Here is an 18,327-nt window from a genome sequence, read left to right as displayed (position 1 = left end):
CGATGACTGAAGTATTAATAACGGCTGCCCACCAATATTCAAGAATATTATAGTTAAGACGGCTCCGTCTACTCGCTTTGGAATAAAAGGCGTTAGAGGAATTTTAAACTATTGAAAATACCATAAAATTAGAGATATTTTCATCGTATTGTGTAAGAACTGCTATACTTTTAAGAGACGTATCAGAAAGGATCTTTTATTTCAGACATGAGTGTCTGAAAGGTATTTTGCGATAAAAAGAAGCCAGCAGATCTGGGTCAATGGAGAGGTGCATCATCATCATCTTAAGATTATTCATCGCGATTAAAGTGGAAATATAAGACTCTTGGAGCATTCTGCGGTTCAGAGATATCATTTGAACCATCACTGCAAGCTGCACTTGTCTTGCCATTGACAAAACAGTAAAAGGAAGAAACTCATCTCGCAGAATGATTTTCTCTGTCCTGAACTTACCATCATATCCAGGGCTCAACAAATACACTCGCCCGTTGGCGAACTTATCAACTAGTCAGTAACTGCAAACTCGACAAAATACAATTTATTTTTTTATTTAATAAAAAAGAAACTTTCTAAACAAAAGCGCTTTTAAACTTTAAGAAAACACAGAAGAACGTGCTATAACATGAGGGGCCATTCTAGTAACAAAGTTAACGTAACAAATTTCATGTTTTCTGAAAAATCAACGTCACTTTTATTGTTCTTTCTATTCTTATTCTTGACTGACTTCACCTTCTTAGAATGGTTCTCACTCTAAGAAAATGCTCTTCAAACAAGAATACAGCCCTTCTAATCAAGTTATGGAACTTCTAGACTTACTGGGATATATCATTAAACATGGAGGAAGAGTCTTGGACTAGTATATTTTTTTCGTAGCAAGTAGGATTCTGCACATTTTGTCTCGCCCTGAATTCACATCATTATTTTATATCACTGAAAACTTTTGTTTGCGACAGTAGTTTTACACTAAATCCGTAAGTAATTAAAAATTAAGTAACTTAATATAGTGAACACATGTGCAATTTCAGGAGCCGTATATGAAAGATTGCAAATATAATTCAAAAGATAATTATAATGCTGAAATGACCGTTCGCATGTAAAGATAAGGATGTCATTTTGCCTCTTTACAAGGCCTTGAATAGACCTCGCTTAGGCTATTGTGCGCAGGTCTGGTCTCCTGGTTTCCGTTGTGATTCTGATAGACTGGAGAGAATGCAAAGGGGAGTGTTAAAACGATATCAGGACTGCGGAATACTGATTATGAAGAAAGATTGAAAATTTGTAGACTGCAGACACTAGCAAACAGGAAAAAGAGGGGGTGATATGATTGAGATGTGCAAACTTCTGAAAGGGTCATACAGGATTTCAACTAATGGAATTTTTCAATTTATGGAAGGTGGGGAAAGGACAAGAGGACATCCCTGGAAGCTGAAAATGAATGCCGCTAAGAAGAGGGTGAGAGAGCTAGATTTTTCTCTCATAGGGTAGTGCGTGACTGGAATGGATTGCCATTGGATGTTGTGAGCGCAAGCAGTGTGAATGAATTCAAGAGTAAGCATGATAGCTGGTGCGTGTAGCATGTGTTTTTCCTCGATGAGCCCCTCACTCCCTGGAGTGTCTTTCATGTCTTACACTTACGAATTGGGATTCTTTCTTTTCTTTCATACTTTGATTTTATCTCACAGCGCACAAATTTCTCATAAGAAAAATTTGAGTAACATAATTTATGAGATTTTTTCCGTTAATGCCACTGACTGAATAAGATACTTGAATGAATGTTCTTATAAGAAGTCACACTTCTGAGGAGGGGATAGAAAATATGCTAGTCAGTACGGAAGGATTTAGCGTCACTAACAAGCGGAAACCCATCTCAACTTTGTTTAGGTAATGCAAAAATATGAGAAGCACAATTTTAGTTTAGTTTCAATTACTGTCTGGGGAGGTGACGGTATGTGAGGTTTGTTTCTTGTGGATTGGAGCTCTGCTCACGTTTTGTTTGTTGTTAGTAGAGAAATAGCATCAAATACGAAAGCTTTTTATGGTGGTATGCTCTTTATTCTTTAAGAAAATCTGCTTTTTACTCGTAATTCTTTTCTTTCAAATCCATTTTTTTTCATCGTTTATTTTTGAATCTGATTATTTCTGAAAAAGTCCTATTTTACAGTATTCTTGGATAATCGCAACATGCAACTGTTGCTTAATTTTTGTTCTATAAATTAGAGATAAAAACTGTTGCTTCCATGCACGCGCACAAAAAGAATCAATGTAGTAAATATCGATCAATCAGAGACAATTCACAAATATGGAGATTAATTGTTTTTCTAACTTGCTTTTATAAAACATTTCATATGAATGAATTGAATTTAATAACCATCCAAACAAAACAAGGTCATTCGACAGAGATACGTGAAAGTCACTAAAATCAGTATTCAAGTACTGCAGATAATTTTCTTTCTGTGAAAACTGTGTAAAAAAGTGAAAACAAATGTAGTGAAAACCTTTAGCGGTTGATGTACGGGCACTCCAAATGATATCTCTTGATTTCAACTCTTAAGTGCTTTTAATGCTTTTTTCCTGCGGGAGCAGCAATGATCAATATCAGGCTGGGGGAGAATTAAGTGGTGCCGGTTGTGAACGTGATGCGTTCACGAAGTGCAGTCCGCGCATATTGTGCAGGACTCTCTAGAGAAAGGAAATAACTTGGCGAAAGTTCACAGAGCGAAACTAAGGTTTGAAAAATGAACTTAAACTAAAACTAGAAAGGGTGAAGGGTGAAACACGTGACGGGAAAAACACATTTCGTTTGGTGTTAAACCGTAAGCATATCCCTTGGTGAGCTTCCAAACTTTTTGGAACTAGCTAGCTTAAAAAAAAACCAATTTTACAAAGTTAAAAGTAATGGCATTCGAAATAATAATTCACTTTCGTTAGCTACTGCTTCAGACGGTTCTAAATATTATTTTACTAACGGTTAGACTGATTCAGCTAACCAGGTATCTTTACCTTGACTTAATCATCTGTTTAGATCAAGGCAAAGCTTAACTTTAATTTGTTTAATTTCTAAAAGTGTCCCCTATCTGAAACGCACTAAAATACCAGAAGTGTGATAGAATAAATTTAAAACAATAAAATACAAAAGAATTAAACGTAAGTAAGATGCTTAAAGCCACACAAAAATAAAGGGTGAAAAACTTAGAATAATGGTATTTTGGACAAGAGAATGTCAAGTGGGTAAGATATAAATGAGAGATCCTTATACCTTGAATGCATTTAATCTGAGAAAAATAATGAAACGCCATTACAAATTTATCTTTGTTTTGGATTTTGAAGGTTTCAAAGTGGGAAGAAACATACACACACACATACACACAGTCAAACCATTATAAACACCTAACCTAGTACTGTATTGGGTCTCCTTTGGCCGAGATACCCACTTTGAAACATCTTGGCATTGACTACACTAAACCACGTCCTGAGGTATTCTGGTCCAACTAGAGCAGAACAGCATCTTGAAAGTCATTGATGGAGCGAGGCAACGGCGTCGACTGATGGATGCTACATTCCATCCTACAAATGTTCGATGGAATTTAAATCGGGAGAATTAGGCAGCCAGGGATGCTTGGATATCTCTTCGAACCATGCTGATGCAATGCGAGTATAGTGACATGGTCTTGCGGGAAGAGTTCAAATCCACTCGGTCACATTGTTACCACGTAGGGCAATGGCTGGTCTGAAACTATTCCCAGATAAAAATTAGCGGAAATGAGAGGACCTAGTGATGTCTGTCCATGAGAATATCCCTGTACCCGTGTATTGCCTTCCCTGTCCTGTTTCCGGCGAACAGGCTGAGTGGTTATAACGTTTTGGCTCATGAGTGTGTGTGTGTGTGTGTGTGTGTGTGTGTGTGTGTGTGTGTGTGTGTGTGTGTGTGTGTGTGTGTGTGTGTGTGTGTGTGTGTGTGTAACTAGACTTTGTACGATTTTAAGTCGGTCCTGAATGTAAAATGGACATCAAAGATAATATATATATATACAATAAAAATAGTCTATCAGCTCACCTTGTTTAGATGAAGAAGAAACTGTACGACATCTGTTATCTATACACTGACGGTTAGCTTCCTTACAGAAACAGTCTCTGTCATTCCTACAGGTCATGCCTTCCATTTCGAGGCAGTCTGCCTGCACGAAAATAAATACTCTTAATAAAGAATTCTATGCCTTAACTCGATTTATAATCACATTTAAATATCATCAGAATGTAAAACAATTTCCTTAAGAATAGTATGAAAATGCATGATTACTTGCAATATTTTTCTACAAAACCACAATAATTACCTATTCCGTGATGTTCGTATTGGGAACACCACACCTAAATAATTAACGGTCTTTTGCAGAAGATGACATGCACGACATTGCGTTGTACTCTCGCTTATCAAGGTTTATTTTTGAACAGGTTGCAGATGCCACTCATGACGGAGCAATGATTGCTTTCCTTATTTAATTTAGGAATCAAATACTCTCAATGATAATGAGATATATTTATGGCAAGGTATATTAATATTTAATTAGTATATTAATTAAGTTTTCACTCAAAGTTGTTTGTTCTTCTTCGGCGTATAATTTCTTCAACGATGGAATCCCACAAGGCTGATTTTTAAACTAGCATCTGAGGATCACTTCGTTCCCCAATTTTCATGAATTATGCATATAAAGAGAATCAGTTAATAACCAGGTTGATACATGATAATAATTTGGTGACAGATTGGCAAGAGTTATTTTTAAATAAAACACAACGTGATCGTTTTAGAATATTAATTTGGAACTTGTGAAATAAAATGTGTTACCATCACTTTTTTTTTAATGTGTTCTGCTGATAATTAATAACAGCGTCAATGTGTTATTCTGTAGGAGAGGCAGAAAACATTCGTCACAGCATAATATTTGTAGAGCTAATGCCATTTTTTAAATGTGTTCGTTTTATTTCTATTGATCTCTGAATACTTCTATCAAGCTTTAAATTAGCGATGTTGTATAGTTAAATCTGAAAATTATTTGTGCTGCTATTGAGAGTTTTTTTTTTAATTAAAAATAAACACTATCACACATTCCTATCCCAATGGCTTTAACAGGCCTTTAAGGCCCACAACCTTCCAAGCATGCTTGGATTTCGTAACCGAAATACGAGGATAGAATGGTCACTCCTATGCCTCAAGGTATTCTTGGCTGTATCCCTGTGTGTTCACGGGGCCGGTTTGCCTGCTTGCGGGATGAAAAACACCAGATAAACTGGCGGAAAAAACCCTACTGCCCGCGCCCAAGACCGACTAACTTGGCTATGGCTGAGGAAGATCCTTCAGCTCTTCACGTCTCCGACGGGAATCGAACTTAGGACACTCCTTCCCCAGGCATATGGTTGCGAAGCGCAAAGCCACTAGGCTAACCGCGCGGACACTATCACACATTGCTTAAAGCAATTCAATAAGTTCTTTTTCACGAATTTTCAAAAATACGAAGCTTTTCAAAAACTCCAAATTTTCAAAAATTCCAAAGCCAAACTTCGCATATAGTTTAAATTTAGCTTCCTCTCCTCTCTGCTGTATTATTTGTTTATTTACTATTATAAAAATCTTTCGCCCCCTTATATCATGAAATACACTCCCCCCACTGGAAAGACAAGGATTCGAATGCTAAGCGCCTTTATATAAATAAGATATTTTCAACTGACGATGAATTAGTAGGTACGGAAGTGGCAAGATTTTTTTTTAAAAGAAAACACGGACATTTGATTCCTCAAAATAAGCAAACCAACAAAAGAATGCATGCGATAAGTAGGTATAATATACTGGCCTCATGGCCTTAGTTATTGTCGCCGTAATTCCAATTAAACCAAACTAAATTAGATCGAGTGCGCGCGGTTAGGCGAGTGGCTATGCGCTTTGCAACCATATGCCTGGGGAAGGAGTGTCCTAGGTTCGATTCCCGTCGACGACATGAGGAGCTTAACGATCTTTCTCAGCCATAGTTAAGCTAGCCGGTCTTGGACGTGGACAGTAGGTTTTTTCTCCCCACTTTACATGGGATTTTCCTCCCGTAAACCGGCCCCTGGTGAACACACACGAGTTACAGTCATGAAAACTTCCCTTAGGGGATGCAACAGAGGAGTAACGAACAAGTTGCATTAATTCGTCGTAAACCCCTCATTAGGGGACGGGAACTCAACCCGTCCCAGGACAGATGAGATAGGATAGGATAGGAAATTAGATGGTACCGACCATTTTTTATCTATTTCTCAATTTAAGATCAATTACAGTTTCCCCCAAATAAATTTTCCAATTCTATTAATCTTCGTTATTATCTAAGTTAAGATTTTAAAAGGTGCATTTGTTGTGAGCCTTCATAGTCCTCTGGTCGGAAAGACCTTGGTTCAAATCCTATCTCTGACGTGAAGAACTTTTATCAAGGCTTTTCAATTAAAGAAGTTAGATGTTCTCATACTGTGATGAGGTCTTTCTTCCAAGAAACTCGGGATTTTCGCCTCTCAAAACAGGAAACTGGCCGTGTCCTGTAAGCACAGTTCTACAGAGATGGAACACTTGCTCTCAGAGACGAAGCAGAGGAAGGAAATCCAGTTGGTTGCATTAATTGCCTAAAATCCCAGTCAGAAAACTCAGCCTCTTGGATGGATGAATGAATGGTATCTGTTATTTATATTTAAGAATTAATATAAGAAAAATAGGATAAGATGGTGGAAATAATGGAAAAGATTGGTATAGATTGGAAAGATAGAAGACTAATTATATCACTATATATGGGACAAACTGCTATGCTAAAAGATATACGAGTATATGGTACAACAGAACCAGGTACCATTGGACGAGGAGTAAGACAAGGCTGTTCTGTCATCAATTTTGTCCAATATCTATTCCGAAGCAATATCAAAAGAAACATTGGAGAATGAAGAAGAAGGAATAAATATAGAAGGTAGACAGATATTTTCAATACGATAAGCAGATGACAAGGCATTATTATCACACTCAGTAAGGATTACGACATCTGCTGAACAGATTACTGGAATCCTGTACCAACTATTACATGAAAATTAACATACACAAAACAAAAGTAATGAAAATAACAAGGAAAGAGACAACTATGGATGTAAGAATAAATGGAGAAAAATTGAACCAAGTAAATATCTAGGAAGTTTAAACATCTAGAAAGTGTACGAGGAGATGTACAAGTAACATAAAAGCAAGAATAGCGATGGGAAAAGATGCCTTTAATTAAAAATGGAATTTATTCAGAAGTAAAATGGATAGAAATTTAAAGAAACGACTAATAAAATGTTATGTGTGGAGTGCTATCTTATATGTAGTTGAAACCTGGACAATAAGGAAAAAAGAAATTAAAATTTTGGAAAGCTTCGAGATGTGGATTTGGAGAAGGATGGAAAAAATAAAATGGACAGATAAAATAAATAATGAAGAGGTCTTAAAAAGAGTAGAGGAAGAAAGGAATCTGTTAAAAATGATAAAAAGAAGAAAGGGAAATTGGATCGGACATATCCTGAGAGGAAATGGAATAATCAGAGATGCCATTCAAAGAAAAACAGACGGGAAAAGACCCAGAGGAAGAGTAAGGAAAACAATGGTAGATGACATGCTGAATGTCATCTAGCATGTCATCTAGATGACATGCTGAATGGAGACAGGTACATAACCTTGAAAGAGAAGGCTCAGAACAGAAGAAAGTGGAAGAAAAATGTTTGCTACTAAAAGAAGAACCTGCTCAATTGCAGAATACTTAAGAAGAAGAAGAAAAAGATAGGGAAAAAGTCGCTTTGAAGTAAATAGGGATTGGTTCTTTTTGATGCAGAAGACTAGTTAGACATTTCCTTAATGTAACATAATAATGCATCCTTAAATAAAAGCGCAGAATCAGATAGAATCACAAAACTTTACATAAGGATTATTCTTAATGATGTCACATTTTCCACGAAGCGAAGAGATGTATAAAATGTAACATTTTGTGACTTCTACAACAATATGTCGTCAGAACGAAGTCAAAGTTAATGAATTTTAAAAATCTCAAAACTCATAGCAGATTTGAAATTACGAACAGAATACTGATTAACTAGGTACATTTATTGAAAATACAAAAACAAATATTTGAAAGATTTAAATTAAAAAAAACTTAATCATAAAAATGACTTTATGGTATTTTTATTGTTACACTTAAGGCACAGAAAGGACTTAAAGCTTTGTGACGAGGAGGATCAAAAACGTTCATAAAAGTACAAAATAATTTTATTAACTCTTTACCACACAATGTTTTACTGAAAATGAAAAATAAAAACATTCATTCTCAGCATGGTAATCAATTCTCAACGCTATTTCGCCTATCATAATATTTAATTTCAGTACAAAGCAACTCCATGAACTAGAATACGCTACGATTTTTCTGAAATTTTCTACATCTACTTTACTGATTTCTCTTCTGCTCTTCGAGTCAATCTTGAACAAACGGCAAGGAGCCGTTCTAAAGGATGAGTGTCACTGACATCATTGTTATTGTTTATTCAACTCAGATGGGGATGCAACTTTGTTTGAACGAAAAGAAAGGCTAGTAAACACAAAAGTAATAGAATATCTCGACAACTAAACTGTAGTCAGATTCAACGACTGGCTTTGACATTCAATGCGAACAATAAAAGCGTTTGAAAAATAAAAGGAAATTGAAGACACCGATTTCAGAACCCGTTGATAATCACAAACTACACGCCTACGCATGAATAAGTACATACAACAAACCTTTATGAAATAAGTCCTTTTAAGTTTTGTTTTAAAAACAAAACAGTGTTAAATAAAGAGTTCTGAAAGCTTTATAGCGAGTCTTCCGAAGAAAATATTTCTATTCACCTATGTTTTTTTACAAATTGCATCACTTTGATACGTAATGTAAAAGCCACTAAATCATTGAATTATAAGAATATCGTCTTCCTCTAAACTTGATTATGTTAATACACCCAAGATAAATCTTCCAAAACCATTCATTTGCAAGATAAGAAAAGAAAAGCATGTAGACACGGAAATTTCTTTAATACTACAATTAGGACAGACAGAATGAATTATTCACTTCACCCCCCCTCGGCGCAACAAAGATACCAGAATTGAGTACAAAGAATAAAATAGTTACTAAAGTACAGAGTTCAAAGGGATCAATTTGGCATATGTATTATATTAAAATGGAGGATATTACACATCCATCCATATTTTATAGCCAAATAAATAAAGAAAGAAACTTAAAAGTATCGAAATTTACCAGAGAGCAGCTTCTCAGAATGTAACCTTTGGCATCGGAGTTGCACTATTTAAATGACACGAGCTCTGCCCAGAAGTCATTGCGTTCGCCTTTTATTAGTGCTTACATTAGGTTTCACTGGCCTAATAGTTGTTTCGAACTGTTGGTTCTCATCAGAGACCAGACAGAAACCTAAAGAGAGCAAAATTTCGAACTTCGAAGTTTCTTTTTTCTTTCTTTGGCTATAAAATATGGATGGTCCCTAATATCCTCCGTTTTAATATCTTACTTATGTCAAATTGAGCCTTTTGACCCTGTACTTTAGCTATTGATTATGCACCTACAGAGAGGTCACTTATGATGAATTTAACTTTATAACAAAGGATTGCTATGGTATTGAAAAGAGCCTTTTCCTTCCGTCTAGTCTTAGTCAAGAACAGCAGGCTCGTGCATGCCAGCGGGTTCTTTGCCTGCTGCTGGGCTAAGTGGCATCCTAGCGGTACTTGCTTGTGGCCGTGTCAGACCGAGGTTCGACTGTGATCCTTTCGGGGGCACTAACAAAATTGCAGCTACCAGGGTTACGCGCCAGTTTTTCTAAACTTGGGAGGTTGGAACATTTGGTTCTGTCTCGTCTCCAATGAGAACCAACAGTTCGAAACAGTATCAGCTTGTGAAACATAATTTAAGCATTAATAAAAGGCGATCATACTGGCTTCTTTAAAGTTTTAAATTGCTTTATTTATTTGGCTATAAAATGTGGTGGATTCCTAATATCAGACCTTTTATATTTTATAAAAAAAATATTTTAAATAAATACTTTTTATTTAATAATAAAAGTAATTTTTGTTATTTTATATATTTAATATGCCCGCGCGGTTAGCCTAGTGGCTATGTGCGTATGCCTGGGAAAGGTGTCCTGGGTTCGATTCTCCTCGGGACAGGTACGACTTATAAGGGCTTAAGATAGCTCTGTAATAGGCAGTAGGCCTAACACGTAGAAGAGAGAAGTAGATATATCTAATATTCATTAATGTGTTGTTTTTTTCTACATAAAAAAAAAAAAAAAACTGTAGGCATTCTTTAAATGGATGGGACGCATAATTTGTATTCGGCTCCGTGAGCAAAAATATGTCAATGGCTGTAAGTGTGAAAGACGTGATTTTACGCAGTCATAAGCCAATATATAGCATTATATAGATGATGGGGAAACGGGAAACTGATAGGGTGTTTAATCAATTTTTTTCTTAATCTCATCTTTTCAGTTTATCGTATATTTCAATGACATCAGAGCCCACTCAGTATGCGAGAGGGGACTGTGTTGTGTAACCACTGCACCAAAGTTCAAGAAAGAAGCTGGGAAGCTTATCACGTCATATGAAGTAATAAGAATGGCGAGTGAGTTTTCTGAAAAGGTCCTCGTATATTAAGATCCACAGTGTTGTGTGAACCAAACCCATTTTCCGCTTTGGTACAAAAATTAGAATTTTCAGACTTTCTTTTTGACAAGTTAATAAGCCAATCTCATTTCTCGGCCTCACTTGAAGTCTAACAGAATTCCTTTGGTCCCTAAAGGGATTTGAACACTGGTCTTTTATTGAGTGATGGAAAGCGTGCTGGTGTGGCAGTTGAAATCTGTATATTAGGCTTAGGTTCTCTTAAATCACTATCACAGATTAATGATTATTAATGTTTTATATAATCTTATTTCTTCAAGCTCAAAACTCAAAAGAACAATCACTTTAGTTTATTATGAAAGTCGAGACTAATTCTAAGCTTTTTATCAAGTAAGATTTTCATTCAATGATTGATTTCGTTCTTAAAAAGCAAGCAAATTAGTTAATTCCGAAGAGTGTGACAAAATAAATAAATAAAGAAAAAAAAACGCGTCTTAAGCTGTAAAGAGATTGATTAGTCCTTCGCGGAAACCGATCATCAAACGACATAGTTAGGATATCAGAAAGAAAATGTCAGAAAAGTTGTTTAGATGTCAAAATGTCTCACTTGTTTATCAGAGCAGTAAATTGTTCTAATAAACTCATCTAATTCTACTGTTCTAATCATTTATCTGATTTACATTATATAACAGTAATAATACTTATTAGAATGCCATGGTAGATGCATGTCCTCTGTTATTTTTCCAAGTTCTTTTTTTTTTGTTTTTGCTGGTTTATGTTTTGGATTACCAAATCTTTACATGAGGTGTTTTGAGTGGACTTAATGCGACCAATGACTGATTTTAATGGATTCAGTGAGAATAAATACGAGATGGGGGGTTGAGATGTTGTGATAATCACCACGAAGGAATTGAGGTAGAACCATGTAACTTTTCTACATTATTCTACAACTTCCCCACTAAGTGTTGTACACTTGTTACGATGCTGCTGCATCATTTGAAATCCTCTGAAAAAAAAAAGTCTTTCCCTTGTTGCACAAATCGGATTATTTTTGTTGTAGGTGTTTATCATAGCTTTTCGTATATCTCATTTAATAAAGCCATATAAAGTTAAATCATCAAACAACTAGACACACTTTCAACTAGATTCAATCTGATAATAATAGCATAAACAGCTATTACTATCGGATTGAATCTCGATATGTTCTTTAATAAAACTTTATACAATGATGAAAATCACTGCCTCCGTGTTTTGTGTACATTTGATTGATAATTTTTCCCAGGATATATTCTTCCACCAATCTTAAATTCTGGATATCGACGACGCGCTTCCCGATTACGTCCTAGTTTAAATCCGTAACACTGACAGCAATGATATTCTAGAAATCCAGGTGAGTGTTATTCATAGTGTGAAGTGTTATTGAAAGCACGCTGGAGTAATATGTTTAGAGAAAGGTAGACGAATGAGTATTCAGTGGAGCAGCCCCCCCCCCCCCAGGAAATAACTGTAGAAAACACAACGTAGAAACAGCATCTATGAGAAAATGACTGGATGGAATCTGAGATTGATTGAGTTACCTACTAAGCGGGTAACCCTCTTCGGGATAGCATCAATCATTTATTGGGAGTTCAAGATTATGTCATTTCTGCTTGATATCTTCGCGTGGTCTGCAATTTCTGACACATATCCAGCTTTGGGATTCTAATCGGAAATCTGTTCGTTTTCCAGGTGAATAGATATGGAATTCGATGTCGTATCAGTCACAATCTATCTTCATCAGAAGAAACAGTTTATCAGTGGATATATATAATGCTTAGATAGGTTGCCCTTTTGAAAGACACAATAATTATTCCTTAAAATAATCTGAAGCATGAAGTATCACTTTTCTTTCGGAAGATCCAGAAACGTTCTGGGAGGATTTTATGCATTTGAAAGAAGGATTTTTTTTTTTTTCAAAACTATTTTAATACGAGGATTTTTTTGTGTCGAGGTGCTAGGGAAGCGGCTTAATCCTGCCTGTTTGGCACCATAAAAAACTATTTTGTACCAAAAGTGTTATTTGATGTTAATCCCATAGAATTTCTTAGCTCAAATGCACCTCGAAGTGAATGACATACATTCATTTTTGAGAAACCTTTTTATTTTTTCGTAGAATGATACATCATTCGTTTCTCTGTATGGAAGGAAGAAAGGAAGGAAGAATCAGTCCGAAGCCAGTTTTGGCTAAGTGGCAGAATATATCAGCGCAATGCTTTCACGAAACCGTAATGACAAAACGATTTTCATCTCATTTAATAAAAGCATGAATTACAGTTGAACTAAGAAAACCAGTCAGAGTGGCTGTTTGTTACATGTCGATTAAAGCATGTCGGAATCACTTGGGATTAAGTGAATGCATCCTTTTGATGTCGTATCAGTAAAGGGAGAATGGACTCATCTAGTATAAGGCCATGGTATTTATTTTGTTCATTTCAAAAATATACGCGGATTTTATGTAATTTTAGTCCTTTATACAATGATGAAAGATACCCATTTTTTTTTCTTTTTTCTTTTCTTTTCTCTTCCTTATGAACATTACTCAAATCCAGTAATTCGCTTCTGAGAGTTAAATATACTTAAGAGCTTTGTTTTTCTCTCTAATTTTAGAGTTAGTAAAATACATCTCAGTTAAGTGACGTTCTGAGATGCATTTAAAGTGAAGTTTATTCAAATTGTTAATTATAAAGAAACCCTAGAATAGACAGAAGTAGGTAAGAGTCTAGACTCACGCCTACGATACAAACTTTGCTCATTTCTCAAGGCACAGAACCCTTTTATTAAGATGCTACGTTCTGCAATTATTTACAAGCAATATGTATAAGAAAATAATAGATATAAAGCCATTGGTGTCCAATTATTATATTTTCACTTTAAATGGTTGACCATCTGCGATTCTAGGATGTGACATTGTTTCCTGCCCATAGACGAAATATTTGAAGAGATTTGAAGGGATCTGAAGTTTCCGGGGAAAAGCCTTGTTTATTATTTCTGGATGCGATATGCCATATGAAAACCAATCAGTTTAGTATAAGCATAAAATCTAATAAGTATGAAACTACTTCGAGATAACAATAAAAGGTATTTTTCTCAATAGCAATCTTGCAAATGACTGTTCATTATCAGTTTCTTTTTAATTGAAAGTTATTATTATTATTATTATTATTATTATTATTATTAGGATCTATAGATTCGTTCTGTCTGTGTGAATGTCACTGCTTGGTTCTAGTTAGGTAGGTTTAAAAATATTCGCTAACTGGAACATTAAGTTGTCCGTTCATCTCAATTTTGGCTTAAATCGTACCGCCTTTAGTGACAAAATCTGCCAAAACGTTTCTAAATCATACCATGGAATAATGACTGCATGGAAGTTAAGGAAAGTTAGTATTGGATACTTAATTTTGAAAGGTAATTTCATAATCATCTTCTGGACAAAATGATTCGAACTATTCAGGATTATATGTCACAAATGGTAGTAAACTTTTTATATTGCATAAACAAAAAAACAGCTGTTTCAGTTACTACGATAATGTCCTCGCAATAATACAAGAATGCTATTGCAAAGCCATTCTCTCGATCATTTTCTATTCTTGTTAGCTCATATATTTAGGATAATTTATTTAATATCCTCCATAATGTAATAGATAATTCTGTATAGGTGTCTAAGTGTGTGACTAAAATGATCGGATGTAAATCGACACTGAGCTCACTTAATAAATTTCATTAAGTTCCACAAAACCGAATAGGTGTTGCTATTCGTAAGTTGCTAAACATTTTACTGATTTCCCCCCTAGAAAAGTAGTCCAATTTAATTAAAATTAAGACACGTAACGAATTTTCATAAATATTTCAAATGCCAAATTCCAATAAAATATCTGTCTAGCTAGAATCTAGTTATTTTATGCACAGAGAAAGACAGAGCAAATCTAAAAGGACATTTATGCATTTTGTGAAACGTGCCAAAAAAAAAAAAAAAGATTTGCTCAAGGTTATGTATTAAAAGTCGAACATTGAGAGATGTTCTTCCAAAATTTATAAACGAAACATTGAGCATGGTTACAACACACTTAGAAACTGCTCTTAGTATTAATTGGAAAATAAATAGAGAAAGAGAAAATAAAGATCGTATTTTAATAAGCAAGAATCATTAACGCTATAACAAGAATGGAATGCTCTGAACAATTACCGATATGTCTGCTAAATAGCAAATTAAATCAGTAGTTGACCCAATAATATCTTCACCATCTTTGCTTATAGAATATACATATCATCCAAAATGAGTACTGCAGACACTTTTGTGTAAAAAATAAATAAAACATGGTATAAATCAGCCTATTATAATTTAATTTTATGTCTTTCTCTAATGGTATTTTGAGAGTCAGGCATTGTAATGCCATTTCTATTGCTCAATAACTGACAGTGCTGTCACATAAATCTTTAAACTACAATTTGCGTTTTCTAATAGCAACATTAAACTCCACGAGATCAGGGTCACCTGTAAGACAAGTCACTATTACTACTTCAATAATTTTCAGGGCTGAAAGCATTTCTGAGTCTTCAGCGCAAGAATAAATGTCAAGTAGTTTGTCAATTAAGCTTTGATTAACAAACCGACAGCAGTTTGCCGACTTGTAAATATTATTATATAACGGTAGTGCATGTGTGCAGTGTACACATCCGTTGTGTGTGTGTGTGTGTGTGTGTGTGTGTGTGTGTGTGTGTTAGGTTAATGGCTTTCAACCGAACGCTTTATACTGAATTTATTTTTACCATGTCTAAAAGCAAACGAGATTTCCCCAAGACGCAAACTGTAATTCCGTTCTGTTTGACACCTAGAAGGCCGTTGAACTCCTTGCTATTACTGGGTATAGACATCTATTATATCTGCATTACATGTCTTGATAAGTACATGTGTCTGGCATGTCCACATGAACATTACGCATTTATTTGACGTTGTAATAATGAACAATAAATACAGCCTTGAGCAGCTAATGCAGTTTGGTCATAAAAAGTAAACAAGGCTTATGTATTTGTTGAATGTAACCATGGCGACAGACAGAATAGCCGACAAAATGCTCGGATATGAAATTCGAAGACAGTAAGAAATGACAAAAAAAAAGCGGTATATTCCTTCTGTTTTTTAATAATAATATGTGATAATTATTTTTCTATAAGATTTTAATTTTATAGTGTAATGCATATCAACATTTAATGCAACTGATTCGATGTCGATTTTTAATTTATTGTGCCTTATATTTTCTCAGCAATTTATAATCATATTATTCCGCATACAGTAATATACGATTCATTCTTGTATTGAATCCTGCTTAGTAATTTGTATTGTCACAATATGCTGACACTACAAGATAGCATGAAATACAATAACTGCAAAGGCACTTGACATTTTCAAGGAGTTCGCTCCGATCTCAGACAGAGAAAATAAATATATGTATCTCTAGAAGCAACTATTTCACATTAAGAATAATAGATAAACCGACGTTTAAGAGTAACCAATAGGTGCTATACTTTTAATTATTTTCATTTTTTTACATGTATCAGTGACGTCACTCATTATTTCACTAACGTGTTCCAAGGTACCAGTTAGTTCTCAAAAGACAAATTATCTTGTATTCTATGGGCTTTTTTTTTTTAATTTATATCTGCTTGAATGATCCAAATTGTATCGTAATGGTGGTCCACGTTACGCGCTTCGATTAGGAAAGACCTAAGTTCGATTCTCGTCATGACGGGAGGAATCTTTATGTGGACTTTTTCAATTTAAGGTGAGTTAGCCGATCTCATACGGAGGTAACAAGGTTTTTTCTCCCGGAAACTCAGGTTTTTCATCCCGCATACAGACAAAAAAATACTAGCTGTGGTGGTGGTTGTTGTGGGCAGTAGATGGCGTTGATGTAGGTAATTGGTAGTAGAGGTTCTGTGTAGTAGTGGAGACGGAGAGTTGTATAGTGGGTGTCCTCCCGCGATGAGTCTTCGGACTCCTTGGAGGTTTTAGCTACATAACTATTGGCGATTGGAAGAAGTGTAGAAAGGCAGGGTAGTTTGTCATTCGTTCTGTTTTTGATTATTTATTTCATCACACGGTATGAAGACAAAATCAGCTACGAATGCACCTCTTAAATTTTCTATGAAAACAAAAGGATCATTATAAGTGAATAAGAACAACTGTTTATGTTTTACTTTTATTTCTTTGTTATTTATATGCATACAAAGATAAAAATTTTATGTATAACTTCTTTTACATTTAAAGAGATCTTTATTTCCAAGTCACCTATGTAATTAGAGATTAAGTTTTTTTATATATTTTTTTCAAACATTTAAGTAAAACCAAAGAAAATACTTTTCGGAACTTATTATTAAAGAAGTAATATAAAATTATATCAAATGATTATCTAGTCATTTTTATACTCTTCTATATCTTAAAAACTTGAAATTAATTAATTCTTGCTAATAGTGTTTTTCAATTGGAAATTCAAATAACTAGATAATTGACAAGCTTCAAAATACACTAGGAATAACTCTAACGAATCAAATCGAGTTTAACGAATATCGATTCTAAAAATAAATATAAAAATATCCACTAAAAATAGGCTCGATTGAATATTCAAATCAGTGACAGTAGACTAAACCAGGTTTCCGGGTAGGGATATGCGACTGTTTTTTTTTTTTTTCTTTTTGAATAAAAGCAGAAAAAAGTTTAAAAAAGACTCGAACAAATAATGAGGGGGAAAAAAAATCAAAGCAAACCAAAAGTAACACGTCAGAAAGCAGAAGTAAATTTGAAAATCTAAAAATCAAAAACTTCTTATATTGGTATGATAGAAGTTCCGATGGATCGTTATCAGAAAATGTGCATGCTTTTATAGACATACTTATTACGTTGAAATATCTAAAAAGGAGAACAGTACATTATTCCTTTTAGGTGGTGACATGTCAAGAGGACATGATCTGCGAATGTTTATAGTGCGATTATCTGTTCGAATTGCGAACACTCAGAATAGCTTAATTTCATTATCTTGGAAATCAATGTTAGTGGTTTGCTCAATAGCAGGAATGTGCTATTCACAGGAATTTGTTTGCACTCTAGAAACGTCTATAAATATCTCAGATGCCAAGGAATATTACAACTTAAATTTTATTATTTATCGCAGACTCTCAGATTTTGAGGAGTGATTAAGTTTAATGGCCTAAACCCAAAATAATCGAAAATGAATGCTATTTCACTCGTTCTTATAATATAAAGCATAACGAGTTTACAAAGAATTCTACAAATACTTTGTATAAAATGCTTAGAAATATTATTAGAACTTGGAATCAAAATTGCTGCATTCACAAGATTTCTACACGACGATAAAATGTTTAACTCAATAAAAATTTGATTTTTCTACCTAACTAAAGTAACGAAATGAATAAATAAATAAATTTTGACAAATTATGAAAAACACCTAAACGAATTCAGACGCCTTTGCTAATCAAAAAGACTACAGAATAAATATCAATTATTTTCAAGCAAAAATATATACTATCACGAAACAAGTGCGTGTGAGGATTTTAAAAATAAAAATGCTATTATTAAAAGAAACCAT

General features: G+C 34.5%; 1 protein-coding gene across 1 annotated transcript in view; it reads right to left on the bottom strand.

Moving 5' to 3' along the window:
- The window catches only part of LOC150108401 (uncharacterized), a 132,005-nt gene that overhangs the window by 20,011 nt on the left and 93,667 nt on the right, over positions 1–18,327 (bottom strand). Inside the window, exon 3 of the mRNA XM_090415819.1 lies at positions 4,055–4,175. Coding sequence (XP_090271945.1) covers positions 4,055–4,175 — 121 coding nt within the window. The remainder of the gene's footprint in view (positions 1–4,054; positions 4,176–18,327) is intronic.

The sequence above is a fragment of the Typopeltis vanoorti genome, chromosome 3, assembly GCF_054136105.1.
Source record: "Typopeltis vanoorti isolate ZY-2024b chromosome 3, IOZ_Tvanoo_1.0, whole genome shotgun sequence".
NCBI lineage: Eukaryota > Metazoa > Arthropoda > Arachnida > Uropygi > Thelyphonidae > Typopeltis > Typopeltis vanoorti.
Note: the sequence above shows the minus strand (reverse complement) of the source record. Positions and strands in the feature narration are given on the sequence as shown.